The sequence below is a fragment of the Plecotus auritus genome (assembly GCF_963455305.1).
Source record: "Plecotus auritus genome assembly, chromosome: 7".
In the NCBI taxonomy this organism is placed as follows: Eukaryota; Metazoa; Chordata; class Mammalia; order Chiroptera; family Vespertilionidae; genus Plecotus; species Plecotus auritus.
In genome coordinates, this window is record NC_137774.1 from 366,749 (window position 1) to 390,295 (window position 23,547).

Genomic DNA, 23,547 nt, shown 5'->3' on the forward strand with positions numbered 1-23,547 from the left:
CGGGAGGCGGGGCTGTCGTGTGGGTGGGGCCAGCAGAATCCCGCCCCCACCGGCACCCTCCGTCAACCTGGCTGCCCTGGCTCAAAGCCGTGGGTGGCTTGGGCTGGGGGTCACGGGGTGGAAGGAGGGCTCCCCGCCCGAAACCTTCACTGACTCGCCTACCCCGTGTGTAGCGATGGCTCCACGCCGGACTCCCCACCTTCTCACCGTATTCCACCCCCCTGGCAGGTGCCTCTGTATTGATTGACAGGAGCTCTGACAGTGGTTAGTGTAGGGCCCGGTCAGGGCTGTAAGCCACGGTGGACGTGGCCTCTGGTCGGCATGGTCTGCCTGTTCAGCACACCCAGGTGCCGGTGGGGACCATGGTTGTGTGTTCTGTTCTCAGCATGAAGAGTGCCCGGGCGCCGCGGGAGGTGCGGAGGAAGTGGCTGAGAGCCACCGCCCTGGGGGCTGGGGCCGCGCTCGCTGCGCTCCTGCTCTGGGGCAGCCTGGCGGGCGAGGACGGTGTCACTGAGGTCCTGGCTCACCGAGGCGAGGTGCTGCCCGGCAGGTTCATTGAGGTGCCCTGCTCCGAGGACTATAACAGTCACCGAAGGTTTGAAGGTAGGTGGCGCCGCGGTGATCCAGGAAAGAGCGAAGCGGCACGTTCCCATGTAATGCAGCGTGTTTAACATGCGTGTCTTTTTGCTACAGTGAGTCGGTGGGATCGGGCTAAAAGTGATGGGGTGGCAGATGACCTTTCCCCTTCCCCAGCTCTGTTGCCCACACCTGGGCTGGGAAGTGCAGGTGTTTTGGGCCCTGCACAGGGCAGGCCCGTTGGTCACCTTGGAGGACCTGGGAGGCCGCGGCCAGGGCTTTACGGAGGCACCCCTCACTGCGGGTGGGTGCTGTCCGCTGGAGGAGAAGGTTTGCCCTGAGGATGCACAGAATTGGAGAGAGGACTGCGAACGTTGAAACCAGCAAAGGCACTGGCTGGAAAGCGTCACTGCAGAAAACGTTGCAATAGGAACGTCACTCTCGGAGGCCCTTCTCTCACGTGGGCGCCTGTGGCATCCTGGCACCCTCGGCTCTGAGAGGGCAGGAGGAGGGCGTGGTCGGCCGTCTGGTTAAGGGCTGCTGCGGGTTGTGTCCGCAGGTGCCCAGAGGCCGAGAGCCGGCGGGTTCAGCACCCTGGAGAGAGCGCAGACCTCGGGCTGAGCGGTGGCCCAGGCCCGTGAGACCCCGCGCCCTCGGGCCTCTGGCAGCTGTACATTCCCGCACGTTTCTCCTGCTCCAGGGACGCTGTCTCCGTTTGAAAAGCCGTAGCCTGAGCGGCCGGGTTTTTCCGGCAGAATTCAGTTTATCTCTTATTCAGAGCAAGGCTTTGAACTTGAACCAAGAAATTGCCAAGTGCTTCCACCAGGGGGCGCTGTTGGGATGCACATGGGGGATATAACTGGAAGGAATGGGGGGCCGGGGCCGGGGGAAGCTGGTTTTCATTCCTCTGAGCCGCCAGGGAAGGAGCGGGCCCTGTGGTTGGCCTTCCCCTCTGACGTCCCAGTGTTCAGGAAAATCTTTTCCAGTGGTTGGGACTGAAGAAAACTTTCCTTTCCCCCCATTTAATAATTCATCGTTACAAACAGTGGGAATGGGGGCGAGGGAGGAGGAAGTCGTGTTTAATGGGGATGGGGTATCCAGTTTGGGAAGATGACCAAGTTCTGGGCATGGGTGGGGCGACGGCTGCACAAGATGCGAATACGCTTGATGCCACTGAACCACCCGCGTAAAATCGGTTAAAGCAGCACGTTTTGTGACGTGTGTAATTTACCGCAATAAAAAAACAGCGGGCGTGTATTTTAAAGCCTCTGGACAGCCCTTCGCCAGCCCTCTGCTCTCCTAGGTGAGAGAAGCAAGGAGGGACTCCTCACGCTGGGGGCCCGCCTCCCACAAAACCCCATTGTCCCCGGGGAGGGCCTCCCCCAGCCTTTGTTTTCAGGCTTTATTGTTATCGGGGACCTCTCACCCCGGCTCCTCTCTCTCCAGGCTGCTCCCCTATCAAGTGTGGCCGGGGCATCACCGACGCCGTCATCACCAGGGAGGAGGCCCGGAGGGTCCGCAGGTAGGCGCATCCCCGAGCTTCTGTCCCGAGCCAGCGGGAATCTGGGGCTGGGGGCGGGGGGCGGAGGAGGGGAGCAGAGAATTACTACTAACAAGATGACTTCGGGAATTCATTTAAAATTTCTGTGTGCTCCCAAGACAAGGGTAGACGTGTCTGGTTCCAGGAAAGGCTGCTGCCCTCTGTGAAAGTGGTTCTGACCCGTTCGGGGGGTCGGGTGGGGGAGCTGCCGGGTGCCTGTGTAGAGGCTGGGTGTTCGCCCACAGCAGGTGGTCACTAGGTACTGACTGGTTCCATGTCCTCCCAAACTGGGTGGGGATCAGCCCTTCGGCCACCAGCAGTGACTCATATGGGGCAGGAAGTCTTACTCAGAAGTAGGTGAGTTTTCCTGGTTGAAATTTTAAAAACAGGACCTTAAAGCGTAGACTTTCCGATGAGCTGTTCAGACACAGAATGTCTTTGGAAGCGAGTGGCGAGTGGGGCGGAGTCTGGCCCGTGGGCTGCGGTCGACATCCAGAGTCCCGACGGGAGGTGCTCCCGTTCCCGGTCCAGACGACACCGTGGGCTCTTCGGCGAGGGCACTGGCTTAGGGTCAGCCTTCCCCGCAGTTTCCTGGGCGGCTGCAAGCATCTGCTCAAGGCGCTGGAAGCTCTGGCCTCTGCGTGGTCGGGTGGTCCTGTCAGGGCAGCAGGCCCACCACGGGGCCTCGACTCCCCGACCTGGACGTCCCAGAGGCTGCCCCCCAGCCTGTGGAGACAGGACAGGGACCGCCTGGGAGTAGTTCAGCCACTCAGCACGGCAGACTGCCATGGAACCCAGTTGTTCCTGAGCTGTGTTCTGTGTTGTCAACAGAAGATAAAACAGCCATTCACTCACTTGGCTTTGGAAGTTGAGTCCTGTGGTCTAACCATGTGCTTATGTCCTAGACATTATACAGTCAGTCAGCATTGCATTGACCATGGGGGGTGGTACTTGCCTAGATATATCGCAGGTGATAGCCATATACACACACACACACACACACATATATATAAAAGGCTAATATGCTAAGTGTCCCCTCGGGAGTTCGACCAGGAGACCGGGAGTTTGATCCCTCGCTATGACATGAGCTGACCACCAGGGGGGCACGTGGAACAAAGGAAGGCCCCGGTCAGCGGCCAGCGGCCAGCGGCCAGAAGCCAGCAGCCAGGCAGGGAAGAGTGGCCCTGGCCAGCAGCTGGAAGGCCCCGATGGGCCCTGATTGCTGGCCAGGCCTAGGGACCCTACCCGTGCACAAATTTCATGCACTGGGCCTCCAGTTATTAATAAGTGTGACTTAAAATGCTCTCTCCCACAGCATAGCGGAGAAGGGGCTCTCCCTGGGAGGATCCGATGGAGGGGTGAGTTGTATGCGATTCCTGCTTCAGTTTTCTCTTTATTCCTTTTTTAAATATGTCTTTATTTATGTCAGAGAGAGGAAGGGAGAGGGAGAGACAGAAACATCGATGAGAGAGAAACATTGATCGGCTGCCTCCTGCACGCCCCCTACTGGGGATCGAGCCCACAGTCCAGGCATGTGCCCTTTCCGGGAATCGGGCGGGGGACCTCCTAGGACATGAGTTTGAAATCTTGTTTTCTTGTGATCTCATTAGTTTGAGTGCTTGTTAGCTTGAGATCTCGTGTGGTTTCCTGAACATGGATCCGCCGGGCGTGTGGAGCGTGGGGAGAGTCCTTCTGCATGGTTTGCTGATCCCTGAGTTCTGGCACCACCTGCACCTGACCCAGTCTAGGCGTCGAAACTCCTAGGCCAGTGGTCGGCAAACTGCGGCTCGCGAGCCACGGTTTGCCGCTCTATTGACTAATGAGTTTGCCGACCACTGACCTAGACTCTCGATTCCAATAATTACAGGCTGTTGTTGTTCCTTGTGATTAAGCCCCTATCCCAGTGGTCGGCAAACTCATTAGTCAACAGAGCGGCAAACCGTGGCTCGCGAGCCGCACGTGGCTTGCTAGCCACAGTTTGCCGACCTCTGTCCTAGGCCGACTCACCCGGAATGTCTGACTTTGCTGGAATGTCTGAATGTGTCTGTGGTCACCTGTCTGACCTTCCTTTTTTAATTTTAATATTTAAAGAAAAACTATTTTAAATATAATGATGTTACCTGCAATAAACATTAATATTTCAAGAAAAACTATTTTAATAATACTAGAGGCCCAGAGCACGGATGCGTGCACCGGTGGAGTCCCTTGGCCTGGCCTGCGCCCTCTCACAATCTGGGACCCCTCAGGGGATGTCAGACCGCCGGTTTTGGCCCGATCCCCGCAGACCAGCCTGAAGGACCCCACTGGTGCATGAATCCCTGCACCGGGCCTCTCGGATGCATATAAGGTCTTTGGTTAATCTCTTCCCGCCCTCCCCTCGCCCCCTTTCCCTCTGAGATTCATCAGTCTGTTCCATGTTTCCATGTCTGTGTGTTGAGCGTCTGCCCCCTGGTGGTCAGTACGCATCATAGCTACTGGTCGGACGTTCAGACAGTTGCTCAGGCTTTTATATATATGTAGAAGATTACATACAATAAACATTAACATTTAAAGAAAAAAAAGACTTAAAATATAATAATACTAAAACTGTACTAACATAGTATATCACACAAGTTGTAGGGAATATTAAAAATCTGCAAATAACAGGATTACTTCTATTATATTCTAAAATATTTTTTACCTCTGGCTCTATTTTTGTTCATCAGTATATGTTGTTCATTATATTCCACAAAAGAGTAAGGTCATGTGGTATTTATCTTTCTCTGACTGACTGACTTCGCTTAGCATAATGCTCTCCAGGTCTATCCAAATGGTAGGAGTTCCTTCCTTGTTACAGCAGCGTAGTACTCCATTGTGTAGATGTACTACCATTTCTTAATCCACTCATCTGCTGAGGGGCACTTAGGCTGTTTCCAAATCTTAGCTATGGTGAATTGTGCTGCTATGAACATAGGGGTGCATATATCCTTTCTGATTGGTGTTTCTAGTTTCTTAGGATATATTCCTAGAAGTGGGATCACTGGGTCAAATGGGAGTTCCATTTTTAGTTTTTTGAGGAAACTCCATACTGTTCTCCACAGTGGCTGCACCAGTCTGCATTCCCATCAGCAGTGCACGAGGGTTCCTTTTTCTCGCATCCTCACCAGCACTTGTCGATTGTTGATTTGTTGATGATAGCCATTCTGACAGGTGTGAGATGGTACCACATTGTTGTTTTGATTTGCATCTCCCGGATGATTAGTGACTTTGAGCATGTTTTCATGTGTCTCTTGGCCTTCCTTCTGTCCTCTTTCGAAAAGTGTCTACTTAGGTCCTTCACCCATTTTTTGATTGGGTTGTGTATCTTCCTTTTGTTAAGTTGTGTGAGTTCCCTGTAAATGTTGGAGATTAAGGCCTTATTGGAGATGACATTGGCAAATATGTTCTCCCATGCAGTGGGCTCTCTTGTTTTGTTGATGGTTTCTCTTGTTGTACAGAAGCTTTTTATTTTGATGTAGTCCCATTTGTTTATTTTCTCCTTAGTTTCCATTGCCCTAGGAGCTGTGTCGGTGAAGATATTGCTACGACATACGTCTGAGATTTTGCTGCCTGTGGATTCCTCTAAGACAGTGGTCGGCAAACTCATTAGTCAACAGAGCCAAATATCAACCGTACAACGATTGAAATTTCTCTTGAGAGCTAAAAACCGACTTCTGCACATGGGCCACGAAGTTTCAATCGCACTGTGTGTGCGCGCCCGCACGTGGTATTTTGTGGAAGAGCCACACTCAAGGGGCCAAAGAGCCCCATGTGGCTCGTGAGCCGCGGTTTGCCGACCACTGCTCTAAGAGTTCTATGGTTTCCCGTCCTATACCTGCCTGACTTGATGCTGTTGTGCAGTCTCTTCTCTTGGGTTCTGAGCGTTCCAGCTCCATTTGGTTCCAGGAGAATGTTCACTAAACACCCGCTCGTGTGTGGCCTCGCCCTTCACTCTCTGCTCAGCTCCCCTCAGGAAGTGGTCTTGCAGCAGGTTAACGGGGGCCGATGCCTCCGAGTTCATTTCGCGGTTTTAACGCCCAGTGCATTCAAAGGACCCCCGGGCTGGCTGGCTGCTGCGTCGACGAGGAGAGCCCCACGCTCCCCTGTCTGTGGCCACTTCTCTCCGGGACCCGGGAGGACCCCCAGGGCAGGTGGGAGTGGGGAACACTTTGGACATTCATTAAAAAGTTATGACCCGCCCGCCGAAACCGGTTTGGCTCAGTGGATAGAGTGTCGGCCTGCGGACTGAAAGGTCCCAGGTTCGATTCCGGTCAAGGGCATGTACCTTGGTTGCGGGCACATCCCCAGTAGGAGGTGTGCAGGAGGCAGCTGATCGATGTTTCTGGCTCTCTATCCCTCTCCCTTCCTCTCTGTGAAAATCAATAAAATATATAAAAAAAAAAAAAAAAAAGTTATGACCCGCCCTAACCGGTTTGGCTCTGTGGATAGAGCATCGGCCTGTGGACTGAAAGGTCCCGGGTTCGATTCCGGTCAAGGGCATGTACCTTGGTTGCAGGCATATCCCCAGTGGGAGGTGTGCAGGAGGCAGCTGATCGATGTTTCTCTCTCATCGATGTTTCTAACTCTCTATCCCTCTCCCTTCCTCTCTGTAAAAAATCAATAAAATATATTTTAAAAAATATATATTTAAAAAACAAAAAGTTATGACCCAGCCCTGGCCAGTGTAGCTAAGTGGTTAGGGCGTCGGCCTGTTCACAGAAGGGTCTCAGGTTTGATTCCTGGTCAAAAGCACATACCTGGGTTGCAGGTTCGATCCCCGGTCCTGGTCAAGGCATGTGCAGGAGACAACTAATCGATGTGTCTCTTTCACGTCGATGTTCCTCCCTCCCTTCCCTTCTCTCTCTGAGACGAATCCATGGGGGAAATGTCCTCTGTGAGGATTAAAACAAAGAAAGTACTGGCCCAGCATTTCGCTCCTTGGCATTTGTCTAAGTAAGAGAATGAGAGTCGTCCGCACAGACACACTCCCTGCAGGAGGTCAGGAAACACGGCCCGAAGGACAGGGTGCGTTTAAGGTCTGGGTAGTGATGGTGGTTGCGTGGGGGCATCCGGACGCCAAACTCATCGAACTGTTTTTTAAACAGAAGCCGAGCGCTGTGTGTCGGCTTTCCATGAGCAGAGCTCGGGCGGGAGGGCCTGTGCCTCCGCGCCGGGGTCCCCGATGCGCCGGGCGCCGTCTGTGGCTGTTTTCAGCATTGGGCCCGAGTCTGATCTTTAGGCTGCAGAGAACGGGACCGTGCGGCACACACTTGGGTCTAACTGCCTCCCACCCTGGGTGCGCTAGGACGGTCTCAGCCTCCCACCCTGGGTGCGCTAGGACGGTCTCACCCTGTGGGGCGGCTGGCGAGCTCCGGGGCTGCCGCCCTCACGCTCTGCCCTGCGTCTCCTGCAGGCGTCCATCTTGGACTTGCACTCGGGCGCCCTGTCTTTGGGGAAGCACTTTGTGAACCTGTACAGGTGAGAGTCCGCGGGGGCGGCCCCCTCGGCGTGACCTGCCCTCGGGGTCTGAGCACCCCTTGGCTGGGACACCGGCGAGGCTTGCAGCGGCGGCTTCGCGTCCTCGGTAAACCGTGACATTTGCCGCAGGGCCACGGGCCACAGGACCGGACGGCGTGCCCTTCTCCGAGGGCAGCATCCTTGTTCTCAAGCTTCAGGGGCCCGTCTAGTATCGGGGCTTTTTGGGGGACTGGGACCTGCTCAGGGCTCAGGCCCGGGGCCGCGGGCGAGCGGGAGAGGTGAGGCCTCCGTGGGCCTGAGGGGGTCTGGCCGCTCCGCTCTCGGGCCCGGAGAAGCCAGCCTCCCGCAGCCCCGGACCCGCACCCTCGTGGGCTGGGCAGTCCCGGCCCTCCCTGCCCGTTATCCTGCAGGTAACGCTGTAGAAACAGACCCAACCTGCAGGACCGGCTCTCGGGGGCCTGTGGGCGTCCGGAGGGAAGACAGAATCGAGCCGGTGGCATGTGTGAACACTCCTTACTTCCTCAGATACTTCGGGGACAAAGTAGAGAACATCTTCTCAGAAGAGGACTTCCGGGTGTACCGGTGAGGAGGGGCCCAGGTCGGTGTGGGTGGGAGGGGCCGGGCTGCGAGGGGGAGGGCAGAGCAAGGCAGGGCCGCCTCCTGCCCAGCGTCCTGGCCCCGGAGCCGAGCCAGCTGGCGTGTCGGTTGGTACGTGGCACAGGGCCGCACCGCCTCTGTGGGTCCTGCTACACGGTCTCGACCACCAATGAGCGGCGAGGGCCCCGGCCAGGAAGCAGCGGCCAGTGTGGGCGGGTCACCACGCCAGGCAGGCCCACGGCCCTCGTCATGCCCCACGAGCCCGCCCGGTCGGTCCTGCAAGAGCTGGAGGCAGAACATCGATGTCAGAGGGAGACGTCGGTCGGCTGCCTCCTGCACACCCCACACGGGGTCAAGCCCGTGACCTGGGCCTGTGCCCTGACCGGGGATCGAACCGAGACCGCCGGTTCCTGGGTCGCCACCGCCAGGCTAGCTCCGCGCTCTCACTGAGACGAGCGCGAGGGGGTCCCCGAAAGCATCTGCGCAGTCGGGGTCCTTGCCAGGTGGGAGTGTCCTTGGCTGGTGGCACGTGTGGCGGGGCAGCCCATGGCTTGGAAAGTCAGAGCGATGGACGCACTCGTGCTCACGCCGTCCCATTAGGGATGTCATTCTAGGGCTTGGCACGGGGCTGCAGGCGTACGGCCTGGACCCCAGCCCCCTGGACACGCAGGGAGGGGCCTGTGCCTCCGGTAGCCCAGCCCCTGGCCACACGGCCCACCCTCGGTCCAGGCCTCCACGCTGCTCGGGCACCCGTGGGCGTGGGCAGGGCCGCTCACTCCTGCCGCTGCCCGTCTGTCCCTGGCAGTGCCCAGCCGGCCGGTGCCCTGTCGCTCCTCCGAGGGGCTGGTCCTCAGGGCCCTGGTCTCACACACGATGCCCTGCGACACGTGTGCGGGGTGTCGTGTGCACGTCCGTCTTCCGCCTTCCTCCAGTCCAGCCCCGGGTGCGCACGGGGGGCCGTGGGGAATCCTCCCCTCCGAGGCCACCGGCTCCGCTGACCATGTCCTCCCACAGGGACGTGCGGCAGAAGGTGCAGCTCGCAATCGCCCAGGCCTTCGGCATCAGCGCGTCCTCGCTGTACCTGACGAAGCCCACCTTCTTCTCCCGCATCAACAGCACGGAGGCCCGCACGGCCCATGACGAGTACTGGCACGCACACGTGGACAAGGTGGGCCTCCGTGCGGCCGGCGGGGGGCACGCACCAGGCGCTTGTCCACGGCCACCCCAGCTCCGCTCTGCCCGGGCGTCCCAGCGTGTTCTCTGTGGGGTGCATGTTACCATGTTCTTGTTGCTTTTGTGTGTGTGTTTATGTGTGTTTTTTAATTGGTTTCAGAGAAGAAGGGAGGGGGAGAGAGAGAAACATCAATGATGAGAGAGAATCATGGATCGGCTGCCTCCTGCACGCCCCACACTGGGGATGGAGCCTGCAACCCAGGCGTGTGCTCTGACCAGGAATCAAACCGTGACCTCCTGGCTCATAGGTCGACACTCAGCCCCTGAGCCCCGCCGGCCGGGCTGCCATGGTTTTTAAAAAGCTGGGGTTGCCCCTCCCCGAGGAAAGCACAGGAGCTCGGTTGCCGCCCTCGCCCTGCGCATCACTCGTTGGCTGTGGGTCCCACACCTGCTCCTCCCCAGGAGCCCGGGCCGGGCCTTGACTGTGCGGGACCCCAGGCAGGGCCAGACGTGGGCGCAAGGAAAGCGCCCCGAGGCGGAGGCGGCGGGAGTGCTGGAGCCTGACGCCCACGGGGAAGAGCAGGTTCAGGCTCGGCTCAGCGGTGAGGCTCCCCTTCGCCCGCAGGTGACCTATGGCTCCTTCGACTACACCTCGCTGCTGTACCTCTCCGACTACCTGGACGACTTCGGCGGGGGCCGCTTCGTGTTCATGGAGGAGGGGGCCAACAAGACGGTGGAGCCCAGAGCAGGTGGGACGTGCAGGCGGCCCTGGGTGTGGGGTTTCGGGGGGGGCGCCGCGTTTATGGAGCGCCTGCTGTGTGCCCAGCTTTGCCTGGATCTGTGCCCACTGGGCTGAGACCCCCGGGGGACCCATCTGTCAGCGGGTGAGGCACCGTGTCCTTGGGCTCTGCTGTCCCGGCCAAGAGGCTCCCACGCCTGCCCGGCCCCATGCGCCCGGCCCCCCTGCACCTGCCCTGTGCCCCGCCCCGCCCCTCCCCAGAGGGACCCAGCAGATAACAACGTCAGGGAGACTGAGCTCAGGGCCCTGCTGCCCCCCCAGTGGGACACGGCGCTGCCATCCACCTCGCATTAAGCACACGGCTCATCCCCTCCCTCTGGGGCCTGTGGGGGAGGAAAGCCAGGTCCTGGGGAGCGTGCGGTGCCCCTGGGGCTCCCGGAGGGTGTTTTAAGTCCAATAAGTGCTTGAGTCGAACTTCTGTCCCATGAAGGCCCCATTGTAAATCAGTGTTATCACAGACCCCCCAGCGTGGCCCCAGGGCACACACACCTACCACATCATGTCCTGGTGCCTCCAGGGCCCGCCCACCTCTCCCCCCGATGCTGCGGGTTCCCTCCCTCTCGCCTGCTCCCACATCGGTGTCCCCTGGGCGGGCAGTCCGTGGGCAGGGAGTCCGTGGGCGGGCAGTCTGTGGGCAGGGAGTCTGTGGGCGGGCAGTCTGTGGGCAGGGAGTACCCTGGGCAGGCAGTCTGTGGGCAGGCAGTCTGTGGGCGGGCAGTCTGTGGGCAGTCCGTGGGCGGGCAGTCGGGGGCGGGCAGTCCGTGGGCGGGCAGTCTGTGGGCGGGCAGTCTGTGGGCAGGGAGTCCGTGGGCAGGGAGTCTGTGGGCAGTCTGTGGGCAGGCAGTCCGTGGGCAGGCAGTCCGTGGGCGGGCAGTCCGTGGGCGGGCAGTCCGTGGGCGGACAGTCTGTGGGCAGGGAGTCTGTGGGCGGGCAGTCTGTGGGCGGGCAGTCCGTGGGCGGGCAGTCTGTGGGCGGGCAGTCCGTGGGCGGGCAGTCGGGGGCGGGCAGTCCGTGGGCAGGGAGTCCGTGGGTGGGCAGTCTGTGGGCAGGGAGTCCGTGGGTGGGCAGTCCGTGGGCGGGCAGTCGGGGGCGGGCAGTTGGGGGCGGGCAGTCTGTGGGCGGGCAGTCTGTGGGCAGGCAGTCCGTGGGCAGGGAGTCCGTGGGCGGGCAGTCGGGGGCGGGCAGTCCGTGGGCGGGCAGTCCGTGGGCGGGCAGTCTGTGGACAGGGAGTCTGTGGGCGGGCAGTCTGTGGGCGGGCAGTCGGGGGCGGGCAGTCCGTGGGCGGGCAGTCCGTGGGCGGGCAGTCTGTGGACAGGGAGTCTGTGGGCGGGCAGTCCGTGGGCAGGCAGTCCGTGGGCGGGCAGTCTGTGGGCAGGCAGTCTGTGGGCGGGCATCCCGGGTTGCTGTGGGCCCCCCCGCCGCCTGGTCCGGGGCCGGTTTGGTGGGGTGCGGGTTGCAGGGGCCACACGTGACCGGGTCACGTCTCCCTCCTCCCCCCCAGGCCGCGTGTCCTTCTTCACCTCGGGGTCCGAGAACCTGCACCGTGTGGAGAGGGTGCGCTGGGGCACCCGCTACGCCGTCACCATCGCCTTCACCTGCAACCCCGACCACAGCATCGCTGACCCGGCCTTCACGTAGCGCGGCCCCACGGCGCCCTCAGCCGGGCCCCTCCCCCTCGCCCTCCCCTCTCGCCCTCCCGTGGAACAGGTGCCTTGCGATAAGCTGCATGTGACTGGCTAACGTCTCGGTGTTTCCCCTGCGAGTAGGTGAAGGGAGCCAGCCTTCTCCTGGGCCTGTGTCTGCTCCCTCCGGACGGCTCCCCGCGCCCTGGTCGGAGTCCCGTCGCCCGGGACGATGCCCTGTGGGGCCACGGCTCCCTCGGGAAGGGCCCAGGGAGCAGGGCTGGGGCAGGCTGGGGCCCAGGACCTGAGACACCAGCCGGGCAGTCCCCGTGAGGACGCCTCTCCCAGAACCCAGCCCCGTGGCCCTGGGCGGGCGTCCACGCCGGGCAGGCCTCGTGGGGCAGCAGGTTCACTCCCGGAGCGGGTGTACGGCCCGGGGACAGCGGTGAGAAGCTGCAACAGAAAGAGCAGCCGGAGGCCAAGCTGGGACACTGACCCTCAGAGGCCGGGCCCTGGGGCAGGGGCAGGGCACAGGCCACCTTTGCTGGTCCAGCCCCAGCTCAGGGCTTCCAGGCCAACCCTGAGCTTCTCGCCTTGATCTTGAGTTTCCAGAAAAGAAGGTGTAGGGCCCACCCCTCGGTGTGACCCCCATTTTCCCGCGGGAAGGGGCCCTGTACAGCAGGGTGGGCTCCGGGACCCTGGCTTCATCCCCAGGAAAAAGTGGGCCCCCTGTTCACACCTGCCGCCCCCCCTGGGTCCCCAACCCTCAACACTGCCCCCCCCCCTCGGCCACCGCACACTTCAGAGACCGCCATTGCCTGGGGGGCTGCGGGGGGCTGTCAGGACTTGTGGGATGAGGACATGGCCGTGAGGTGAGGATGAAGTGTTGGGAGGCCCAGGGCAGAAACCGAGGTGCCCCCTCCCCCACTCAGGCCCAGGCCCGGTCCTGATGGCCTGGGGAGCCTCCTGGCACGGGGCCACGCCTGGCGCCTTCCGTGTTCCTCCGTACTCCACGCTGACACATAGTTCTGGGGTGAGACACAGGCTCTGGACTTTCAATCACACTCGGGTGCCTGCACCACGGGGCACAGGGCCGCCTGCCCACGGAGCTGGGGTGCTCCCAGCTTGACCTCGTCCTGCGGTGCCCTGCGGCCTGGGTGGCCCCTCGAGTCCGAGACCCGGCTTCAGCTCTGGAGCAGGAATGTGAGAACGTAGTGACAGAGTCCAGGGGCGAGCCCTCCGAGGGCACCTTGGGGACCAGGGGGTGCGTGTGTGGGGAGTGCAGCGAGGGGGAGGGGCTGGACGGGTCCCCGAGCTGAGCGCTCACCACCCCACCCACTGGCCTCGGTCTCCAGCTGTCGGTGGGAAAGGTGGCTTTAGGGTCACCCCTGGGCCCTCTGGGGCTGCCCCTCCCCAGGAGAACCGGCCCCCCCCGCGCGCCTGGGCCTTGGCCTGGGAAGGCAGCTCGGAGCCGCTGGCTGGGGGCCGGCCGCCTGGCGTCCTGCGCAGCGTCACCCGTCTGGAATTCCAGTGGAAACGGCTGCCCGGTGCATGGCCCTGGGCCCCTGATTCCAGGGAGGATGGTTTGTGGGTGTAGGGGCCCCCGGCTAGACTCTGGCCACCTGTCTCCCCCCACGGGATGGGCTCCCACCTTCTGCAGGCCTGACGGCCGGGCTGGGCTCCTGAGTGTCCAGCGCCCTGCACGGAGGCTGGCCCTGCAGGTGAGCCGGGTCAGAACTGGGCGTGACAGGCGTGAGGAGGCCAGGTCTCTGCACACCAGCTCGGCCGCCGGGGCAGCCCACCTCCGCCCAGTGCCACTGACACTGCCCTGGCTCTGCCGTCGCCTGTGCCAGCTGCGGCCTCCCCCCCTCACCCCCCCGAGAGCCCCGTGAGGTGAGGTCAGCCCCGGAGCAGAGCTCCCAGGCAGGTAAACAATGTTGTCCACCGGTTGTAGGTGCAACTCCCTGGAGTGAGTCCCGGAGCGGAGGGAAGGGAACGTGGAGTGTGTGTCTCTGTGGATGAATGACTGACGGGTGCAGGGTGCGGGGGCCCAGCCTCTGGGCTTGGGTGTCTGCTCCAAGCAGCAACTGGGGCTCCCCTGCCCTCCCGCTGGGCCCCTGAAGGTGGGGGTGGGACCCAGGCGCTGGGCTGGGCTAAAACGCCCCCTGGGCTGTGGCGTACACACACACACACACACACACACACGCTCCCCCCCCCACCCCTCCGCAGTGATCAGCTGCCAGACCCAGAGACCGACTGCCTTTGGGGCAGGAATGTGCCTGCACCTGGTAAATCCATCACCCGCCACCAGACTGCGGTCCTGGTCCTGGCGCCTGCCTGCTGCCACTGGCTGGGCTGTGAATTCCTGCTTCTGGCTGGGCTCCTCCCCACTCCCACCCCCTTCTGGGAAGGCAAGGCAGTGGGTGGGTCCCGGGGTGAGGGACTGTTCGCACATTCATCCTTTTATTCATCCTCCCGCCAGGTGCCAGGCCCTCCACTGTCCTGCTCACAGGCCCCAGCACCACCCAGCTCCCATGTTTGCTCAGGGAGGGCTGAGGATGGGGACACGGACTGGGGGTGGGTGGGGGAGTGCTCCAGGCCTGGCACCCAGTCCCATCCGGGCCTCTGGTGCCCACTGAGCCTCTGGTCCAGCGGAGCTCCAGCCCCACCCCGCGAAGCCGCCCCCACTAGCCCAGCCTCACGGGAGCCGTGGACCAGAGAGCATTTACCAAACACTCATCTGAGTGGTCAGCGTCTCCAAGGGCTCCCAGCATCTCGCAGCCTTGCTCCTGATTGGCCCGTGTCCACCTGGAGGTCGCAGATGGCAGTCCATCCGCCTGCCATTTACCAATATCCTTAGATCTATCCCATGGCCAGTCCTTCGGGCCACGCCTCCGTAACTCTCAGAACACAGCTCTCCCCGCCTGCCGCCACACCATAATCCACCAAACAGGTCACGGGGCCTCTGACTCCTAAGCTGATGCTGAAACCAGCACCTCCCCTCAGACCTGTCGCCACATCGGGCCGCAGGGCAGACTCCCAGCAGTGGGAGTGCTGGCCCCGCGTCAGACCCTGACCTGCCTTCAACACGCAACGCCCATGCTGTGCTCGGGGTCCGTCCTGTCTGCCTCCCAGTGTCTTGTTCTGCGCTGGAATTTGAAGCGACTTGTGTAATCGAACGTATTGATCCTTTCCTGGAGGGTCTGGGTCCTGGGTCTCACTTTCCCAGCCTTCCCAGCCCTTATCAGAAAGTTAGTCACTGTATGTTCTTTGCCCTCATTTACGGACTCAATGACTCACATGTACACGGATGCCACACGCTCCCTGGTGGAAGGCACCTCGTCCTGGGCCCGAGGGTCTCCCCGAGCCCAGCCGCCCGCGAGGGTGGCCACGGCCTCAGAGGACGTCACGCTGGCCCCTGCTTCTGACCACAGGCCTCACTGCTTCTCTGGGTGACCTGCACTCCAGCAGGGATGGACGGACACCCTCCCTCCACTGCGGGCCCGTGCAGGCGGATGGGTCAACACTCCCCGGGGGAAAATAAATATTGGAGACCGTCCCGGAAACTTCTAAGACCCGGCACAGCCCGAGCGCCCCTGCGGTGGACAGCAGGGAGGGCCTGGGGTGGCGGCCAGGGGCTTTGTGAGCACTGGACGCCCGCGGCCGGGGCTAAACCTGGCTTTGGGGTTTTGCTTCTTCGTCCGCAGGTCTGCGTGTTGGTGGATGACCTCTAAGTGCCCAGAGAACTCATCCATCACCCTGGGCTCCCTCGGCCTCCGTGTGCTCCTCCGTCAGACGGCAGGCAGCCTCCCGTCCCCGCTGCTGACCACCTGCCCCGGAGTCAGGGCTGGACACAGAGGGAGCATCCCCTCCCCCTGACCTCCGTTCCCACGCCCTCCACTGGCCCCTCTGCCCAGGAAGGAGGGGGCCCTGGTCAGTGCCTTCCCAGGGATAGGGCCCGGGCAGGGGACTGGCCCACAGCACCCAGGTGGGCCAGAGTGACGTCCTCGCTCTTGGGGCCCTGCTGGCTGCCCTCCCATAGGCGTCCTCAGGGGACAGAGCTGGGGGTGGCGGGCCATGCCGCCTGGTGGCTGATCTTCAAGGGCCCCCTCCCCGGAGGAAGGTGGGGTGCAGCCAATGCTCCCCTCCCCCAGCCTGCGGTGGGCACTGTGCTGGCACCACCCAGGCAAGGCCCGCAGTCCAGCCTTGCAGATGTGACTGGGCGTCGCTGTCACAGGGGCCATCGTTAACCGAGTGTGCAGGGAACGGCTGCTCTTTATTGTAAAAGCGCTTGTGCCCGCAGGAGGGCGGGGCCTGGAACATCAGTGGCAGAGGAAGGGGCTGTCGGCAGGGGTGGGGCTGCGAGGGGCTATGGCCACCCCACCCGCACCTGGAGCTCAGGTGCAGACCCCGCCCCCCAGGGGCCTCCTGGGAGGCGGTGGGGGGCCCGCTGGCTGCTGGAGGCCTGGGAGCCCGTGGGGGCCCGCGCCCGGGCGGCGCCGGCGGAAGTCGCGGTAGTTCCTGGTGAGCAGCGTGTAGAGGAAGGGGTTGAGGCAGCTGTTGCCGTAGGTGAGGCAGGTGGTCAGGTAGTTGACGAGGCGCGCGCCGCGGGCCGGGAGCGGCGGGGCCCCGCGGTACTGCGCCAGCAGCTGCCACGTCCAGAAGGGCAGGAAGCAGGCCCAGAAGAGCAGCACGATGCCCAGCACGAGGCGCAGCACCCGGGGGGCGGGCAGCCGCCGCGTCCGCAGGAAGGAGGCCCGCTGCGCCCGCCAGTAGGCCCGGGCCAGGCGCGCGTAGAGCAGCCCGATGGCCAGGCCGGGGCCCACCATGCTGGTGCCGAAGAGCAGCGTCAGGTAGGCGCGGTGCGTGCGCGGGCCCCAGGCCGGCAGGCAGACGCCCTTGCCGCCCCTGTGCACCAGCCGCACCGCCAGGACCATGGGCAGCGCCAGCAGCAGCGCCAGCAGCCACGCGCCCAGCGCCAGGGCCTTGCGGTAGCGCCCGGGCCTCCGCGCCGCGTCCAGAGGCCGCAGCACCGCCGCGCAGCGCTCGCCGCTCAGGAGGACCAGCGTGAAGCTGCTGGCGTGCATGGTCAGCAGGTCCAGGCTGAGCAGCACGCGGCAGCCCGCGTCCCCGAAGTGCCACTCCCGGGAGACGTAGGTGGCCACGACGAAGGGGACGCTGAGCAGGTAGAGCAGGTCGGCCAGCGCCAGGCTGACCACGTACACGCGCAGGGAGGCCGAGGCACGCGGGAAGCGGCCCAGGACCACCAGGATGTACACGTTGCCCGCCACGCCCACCGTGCCCATGGCCAGGAGCACCACCCCGAGGGCACCTGAGGCCACCTGGTCCTCCAGGGAGCTGGGCCCCGCGGGGCTGGCCCAGGAGCTGTTCAGGGACGCATTGAGGCTGCCGGGTGGCTCGGCCGTGGGACCGCCCCTCGCAGCCAGGATGGGGAACCTGCTCGTGGGCTCGGGGCTCAGGGCCATCCCTGCAGAGTGGTCATCCGTGGGCGACAAGCTTGCCCTGCAGGAAAAGGTACCCATGAAAGGTGCAGATCAGCCCGGCCAGCGCGGGTCAGCGGTTGAACCAGGAGGTCACGGCAGGCACAAGCCCGGGTTGCAGACTGGATCCCCAGGGCGGGGCGTGCAGGAGACAGTGGATCAGTGATCCTCTCTCATCACTGATGTTTCTCTCTCTCTCCCTCTCCCTTCCCCTCTGAAATCAATAAAAATACACTCTGCTGCCCTGCGGGTGCTGGACCTGCCGGCACCGCGGACGTGGCTGCCGTGCGGCTCCTGTGCCGCCAGGGCGCAGAGGAAGTGGCTGTTTCCCGGCTCAGTGCTCACAGTGGGCACGAAGAATGGTTTGTAACCTGACATTCCCAAAGAAAAAATATATTTTTTTTAAAAATGCACTATATTAAATTTAATTTTTAAAAACTCAGGGAGTTGCACACCTCAGGTGTCTGAGGATTATCTTCTTAAGAAACAAAAGGCTTAAATGTGGGAACACTTAACGGAGGGAGGCCCTTGGAGGGAGGCCCTTGGATGGCCCACACCCACACCCGGGTAACACTGGCTCCAGGCTTTCCCCTCTGCGTCCAGGCTGACGACCAGGAACCCCTCCGGCGTCCCACCGGGCAGCACCTGGGCCCCCGGTGCGGGGACTTGGGCCTGGGGTGCAGGAAGCTGCCCAGGACCCAGCACAGCCAGCAGGGGACCCCTCCGACCTGCCGAGTCCCAGAGCCTCCCCACGGGCTGCCGAGCAGGCTGAGCTGCAGGGGCAGGCGGGGTTCCAGGACCCGGGAGGCGCCTCGCATCTCCAGGCGGCCGCTGGGGACTCAGCTTCGGAGCCCCAGGAGCGACCGGAGCCCCGCTGAGCCCACAGCACACTTGCGGCTCCACGTCCTCCATCGCCCCGCGCCCCACAGCCCGCCCCGCACTGGGTGCCCCGCGCGCTCACCTCTGTCACCGCGTAGCACCAGCTCCTGCAGCCACACGGGCTGTGGGGGTCCCAGACTCGTGACTAAGGGAGTCCGGCTGCCGTCCCGCCTAGACAGCGGAGCTGCGTGCCCTTCCTGATGGTCACGGGCTCCCGCCAGCCGGGCCGCTGGGACTGCACCTCTGCCTGCGCCAGCCCTGGATGTGAACGGATATTAATAACCGGGCGGGGGTGCCAGGAGAGGGGCGGGGAGGGGGCGCCTGGGAAGAGGGCGCAGGACCGAAGGGAGACGGTGCTGCGGGCGCTGGAGAAGCGGGAAGGGCAGGAGGAGGGTGGGGGAGGCACCGCAGTGGGGACACTGGGGGGGCGCGCTGGGCCGTGCCAGGAAGGCGGGGTGGCCAAGGGCAGCAGGGCACGGCCCCAGCCAGGGTCTGAGCAGCTCTTACCTGGTGGGACCCCAGGCAGCTGGTGGGGTGCAGTCACCTCCAGACCCGCTCCCTCTCCCCGGGGTGTCTCTGCACCCTACCCCCAACACCCCTGGACCTGGAGAAGGTTGAGACTCAGGCTGGGCCTCTGACCAGTGGCCTTAATAACATTCACGATGTTGTGCAACCATCACCACGATCCATTTCCAAAATCTTCTCATCCAAAAAGAAATCCTGTCCCCTTTAGACACCAGCTCCCTGGCCCCACCCCCGGCCCCTGGGGACACGCCTCCTGGCTGTCCCTGTGAATCTGACCCTCTAGGGCAGTGGTCGGCAAACTCATTAGTCAACAGAGTCAAACATCAACAGATTGAAATTTCTTTGGAGAGCCAAATTTTTTCAACTTAAACTTCTAACGCCACTTCTTCAGAATAGACTCGCCCAGGCCGTGGTATTTTGTGGAAGAGCCACACTCAAGGGGCCAAAGAGCCGCCTGTGGCTCGCGAGCCGCAGTTTGCCGACCACGGCCCTAGGACCTCGCGTGGTGGATTCTGCAGGATCTGAACTTCCCCTGCCTGGCTCCCTTCATTTGGCACTGCCGTCTGGCTCAGCCGCGTGCAGCTGGTGGAGCCGGCTTCTTTTCAAGGCGGAACACGAGTCCCTTGTCGGATGGGCCAGTGTTTATTCACCCCCTCGGTGGACGGGCGGCTTCCAGCTTTGGCCACTGTGACTGTGCTGCTGTTTTCGTAACTGCCTGATTCTTTACGCACGACATTCAGCCGCCCTGGCACCTCCGGGCACCACCCTGATGCCTCACTGAGACGGGTCTCGCCGGGCAGGGGATTCAGGCCGACCGGCCTCACCGCGGCCTCGGGTCCAAACACCGGTGAACCAGGTCACACGCAGGTCACTCGGAAGCCTCCAGGAACCCAGCGCAGGTCAGCTGCCGAGGTGGCTGAGGGGCCCAGCTCAACATGAGCCCGCAGGGCCCCATCAGAACACACACATGACCACGAGCCAAGGACAGCATCACAAGAGCGGGGGGGGGGGGGGTGGAGAGGGGACAGGCGGCTCCCCACCCTCTAGGAAAGCTTGGTTCCTGGCCTCCTGGTCCTGGCGTCCTGCAGAGCCTCAGGCCCCACGGCCTTCTCCCAGTGGCACTGGCCCCAGGAGGGAAGGGCAGGTCCTGTGGGGCTGGAGCCACCAGGGACCGCGGAGAGACGAGCGCCTCACGCCCCGGAAGCGCCCCCCGGGAGGCTGAAATGCAGAGCGAGAGTTTTTCAAGTGCACACAGCACTGTCTTCTCCCAGAACCGGCCCTTGTGGGCACCTAGAGGACCCCGTGGGCCCCCCTCCAGGGGTCCTGGGGCCCCTCAGGCTGGGTGACCTGCAGAAAGGGGCTGACTGGGACCTATGAAACCTCACCTTGGAAAGCCTCACGTGTAACCTGGAGGCCAGGCGGGCCCGTTGGGGAGGAGCCAGGCACGTTGGAGGTTCTAAGTGCACACAGAACTGCGAGGGTTGTTGTGGGGTTGAACCCTGGAGTCAGAATAAGACCACCGGAGGCTGCTGATGGATTTAAAAAGCAGGCGAGGATTGACTGAGCTGGCCAGGACGGCCGCGAGAGCACCACACCAGGTGGAGTCCACCCTCATGACCGCACCGTCTCAGGTGGAGGCAGTCCTTCTAAAGGTCTAAACCACAGAAACTCTCCTTTGTTCTAAACGAGCCCCCAGCCACACCCTGCTGGACGTCGGATTGGCATGTGGACCTATCTTGGGAAAGCAGATTGCACAGAAGCAGAATTGATCAAAGTTAATAATCTCTAAAAGTTGTCTGCCGTTTCAACTCCTGGAGCCACTGAGTCAGTGGGAATCCATCTCCTGTGGTTCTGGTCCACAGGCCCAGGAGAATAACCTCTGTGATGTGGATGGGTTTGTGTGCTGAGGTAGCTACCCTATTGTTTAAGCAAGTACGTGTGTGCAGAAGCCAGAATAGCAGGGTTAACATTCAGACGGCAGTTTTTACCCAAGTGTGGTTGCTACCACACTTCAGGTTTGTTGATAGTTTCGACCAGCTCCGTTCTGCCTGGTCCCATGCAGTGAGCACCGGCAGCCTTCGCGATGTAGGACCCCGAGGCTAAGAGGGCCTCGCCGGTCAGTAAGAGGGCCTGCTGGTCGTTAACCCTCACGCAGCAGTAAGAGCCGGGCAGGGGGCCCAAGACCTGCTTCGGTCACTGGAGGGGGCCAGCCCTCCTGGAACTGCAGGGCTGTGGGAGTCTCCCGATGGGTCACTGACCAGCAGAAGCGGCCAGTCAAGAGCTTCTTCCCGCCCACAGCACCCTGGTGACCAGACCTGCAGAGCGGCCTTCTCCCGGAGCCTGCGGAGCCGAGCCTGCAGAGCCGGGTCACTGGGCCCAAGCCTCTGTCTCATGAACAGTATGAGCACCCTTTACACACGGCTCAGCCTGTGGGTTTCACTTTCATGTCAGGAGCACGTCCATGATTGTTCAGCACAGCCCTTCTTTGAGGCTGTATTTGTTGTTTATATGCGACGTGATAAACACCCGTGCAACAACTCCCACCTCGAACCAAAAAACGGACCAGAGCCCTCGCCTATCCACCGATCTGCCTCCCAGGGGATTTAAACCGGTAACGGGGGCTCAACCCAGCCCTGAGACCACAGGCCAATCAACTGGGACTACCTGAGGATGACTCAAAGGCTTTGATGCAAAACACTTGTTTTATTTAACGAAAAACAACGTACAAAGAAACAGGAACCGAATGGTCAAACTGCACAAACTAGCCAACATTTGAAACCGGGTCACCTCCCACACGACAGCTCTCCCGTGGCCAGGGCAGGGCAGGGCAGGGCAGGTGGGCAGGGGTCCTGTCCCCGAGCCACAAGAACACCTGCCAACAGCCGCCTTCTAACTGCGCGAGCGTCCCCTCCCCAGCAGGACATCGGTGTGGCTTCCGGGTCAGTCCCTGGGCCACGCCCCATTCTCCCACCACAGGCCCCAGCCCCCATCCCTGGCCAACAGCTCCCCTGGCTGGGGAGGAGGGGCAGCCGCCTGTCCTTCCCAGTCGGTGGCCTGGAGCTGCTGGGTGGTCACTTGGGCCTCGAGCTGAGGCGCGGGAAATAGGGGAGTTCCCCCAGGGCCCAGGCTCTCCCGGGCCCCCCAGCTGCCTGTCCCAGCGATGCCAGGACCCTGCCCTTGGGGCGAGGCCTCTGGCCCAGCTGCCGTGTCGCCCTCCTCTGCCTCTGTGTCGTTCCAGGGAGCGTAAGAGAGGACGCTGAAGCCCCTCATGAGCAGGGCGGTGCCCGCAGGGACCAGCCTGGCCCCGTAGCCTGCTGGAGAGCTCTCCAGGAGGCTCAGCCGCCACGGGCTCAGGTCCTGCCCCGGGGCTGCGCTCTGGAGCTGCAGCACGCACAGGTCGTCAGGCTCCAGCAGCACGCCCCATTGCTGCTCTGGGGTCCTCCGGACCCACCGCACCATCATGTGCCGGAGGTAGGTGCCGGCGGGGCCGCCCACCATGGCCATGGCCTGCAGGCTCAGCAGCCAGGCCTCGGCCTCAGCAAGGTCCATGACCTGGGTGGCGACCAGCTCCAACAGCATGGGCTCCCCTGGGGGCAGGACCGCTTTGAGGAAATTCTGCGGGAAGACATAGGGGCTCGGCCAGTGGGAGCAGGTAGGAACCCCCCCAAATCCCCAGGGAAGACCCTGGGTCCAGTCCGCATTCTCAGGACCCAGGCCCAGGGGTGCCACGTTTTGAGGGGTCAGCTCGGTGGGCATCAGGCCCAGCTCTTCCGACTCATCAGGGTCTGACGCCAGGGTGTCCGAGCCCCAGTCCCCTAGCCCACCCTGTTCCGGCTGACCTACGCCCTGGCACCCGCTGGGCCCCATCCCCAGGGACGGCTCCTCCTCTGGCCCCGCCCAGGGGTGCTGCACCGGCTCAGGGTCCCAGTCCTCCTCTTCCCAGTCTCCCGACTCCAAGGACTCCTTAAAGCTCAGGAAGATGAGCTTAAAGCAAGGGAAGCAGATCCTTAGCTGGTTCCCATGTTGGAGCTGATACAACCAGAACGCGTGGAGGTGGGACACGCCCTCCCTGCCAGGCCGCTCGCTGCCCGGGCTGCACATGGCTGCGCTGCCTGTTCCTGGGGGTGGACAGCAAGGACAGCACTTACGGGGGCTGTAGGGGGCAGGGAGGAGGGCCAGGGGTGCAGGGATTTGGGGTGGGAGGGACGAACTGGGTCCCAAATCCACAGGGACCTGCAGAAGTGGGGAAGGGTGAACTTCTGGAAATTTCTTTAGCTGATGCAATTGCTCTGGTCTCTGGAGAGCTGTAAAGAAAAAGCCCAGGAGGTCAGGCGCCCCCTACAGGCAGGCGGGTGGGTCGCGAGGGACCCGCAGGGGGCGGGGGAGGGGCCTATACAGGAGGCTCTGCTCAGTTCAGCGGCTCAGGCCTGAGTCACGTGGCCCCTCCCCCACCGACCCGGGACCCCAACACCCAACCAGCCTCACCTGCCGGAGCCAGATGAAACCTAAGGGAACATGATGGCACCGGCCAGAACCGGGGCGGCACCGGATGGCACCTGATGGACCCAGACAGGACCTAATGGAACCAGACAGAACCTTAGGAATCAAGATGGAACCGGACAGAACCCAGGCCCTGAGCTGAGGCCCCAGGCCACACTGGACAGTTTGGGCCCTTTAACTCCCCTCCTCTCCCCACCATGTTCCCGGGACCCTCTCACCCGGCGGGCGCCTCCCTCCTCGGGGCGTCCCAGGGAAAGGAGGGCCAACCGCCGCCTGGGGATATAAAGGCTTGTTTCCCATGATGCCCCGGGCTTATCTGCATACGCCTGTGAGGCTCCG

The 23,547-nt window shown here is 62.5% G+C and overlaps 3 protein-coding genes across 4 annotated transcripts in view; 1 reads left to right on the forward strand and 2 right to left on the reverse strand.

Annotated features, from left to right (window-relative positions):
- OGFOD3 (2-oxoglutarate and iron dependent oxygenase domain containing 3) overlaps positions 1–11,923 on the forward strand; it is a 12,751-nt gene extending 828 nt beyond the window's left edge. The window contains exons 2-9 of one of the 2 annotated variants that reach the window (XM_080681213.1): positions 386–603; positions 2,023–2,098; positions 3,432–3,474; positions 7,548–7,612; positions 8,138–8,194; positions 9,224–9,377; positions 10,008–10,131; positions 11,683–11,923. In XM_080681213.1, the coding sequence (XP_080537339.1) occupies positions 386–603; positions 2,023–2,098; positions 3,432–3,474; positions 7,548–7,612; positions 8,138–8,194; positions 9,224–9,377; positions 10,008–10,131; positions 11,683–11,819 (874 nt within the window). In that variant the 3' untranslated portion in view covers positions 11,820–11,923. The remainder of the gene's footprint in view (positions 1–385; positions 604–2,022; positions 2,099–3,431; positions 3,475–7,547; positions 7,613–8,137; positions 8,195–9,223; positions 9,378–10,007; positions 10,132–11,682) is intronic. The other variant, XM_080681214.1, reaches the window with a different exon arrangement.
- A 4,146-nt stretch (positions 11,924–16,069) lies between these two features.
- UTS2R (urotensin 2 receptor) lies at positions 16,070–17,710 on the reverse strand. Its single transcript, XM_080681233.1, has one exon. It carries the CDS (start codon positions 17,344–17,346, stop codon positions 16,201–16,203), a length of 1,146 nt encoding a protein of 381 aa, XP_080537359.1. The 5' UTR covers positions 17,347–17,710; the 3' UTR covers positions 16,070–16,200.
- Positions 17,711–21,648: 3,938 nt separating this feature from the next.
- On the reverse strand, positions 21,649–22,809 carry TEX19 (testis expressed 19; the record flags this gene model as incomplete). The annotated part of the gene is made up of 1 exon (XM_080680855.1): positions 21,649–22,809. One exon carries the CDS (start codon positions 22,807–22,809, stop codon positions 21,649–21,651), a length of 1,161 nt encoding a protein of 386 aa, XP_080536981.1.
- Positions 22,810–23,547: the final 738 nt, after the last annotated feature.

Coding starts and splice junctions, on each gene's coding strand:
- UTS2R (XM_080681233.1), bottom strand. CDS start 17,346: ATGGGTACCTTTTCCTGCAGGGCAAGCTTGTCGCCCACGGATGACCAC.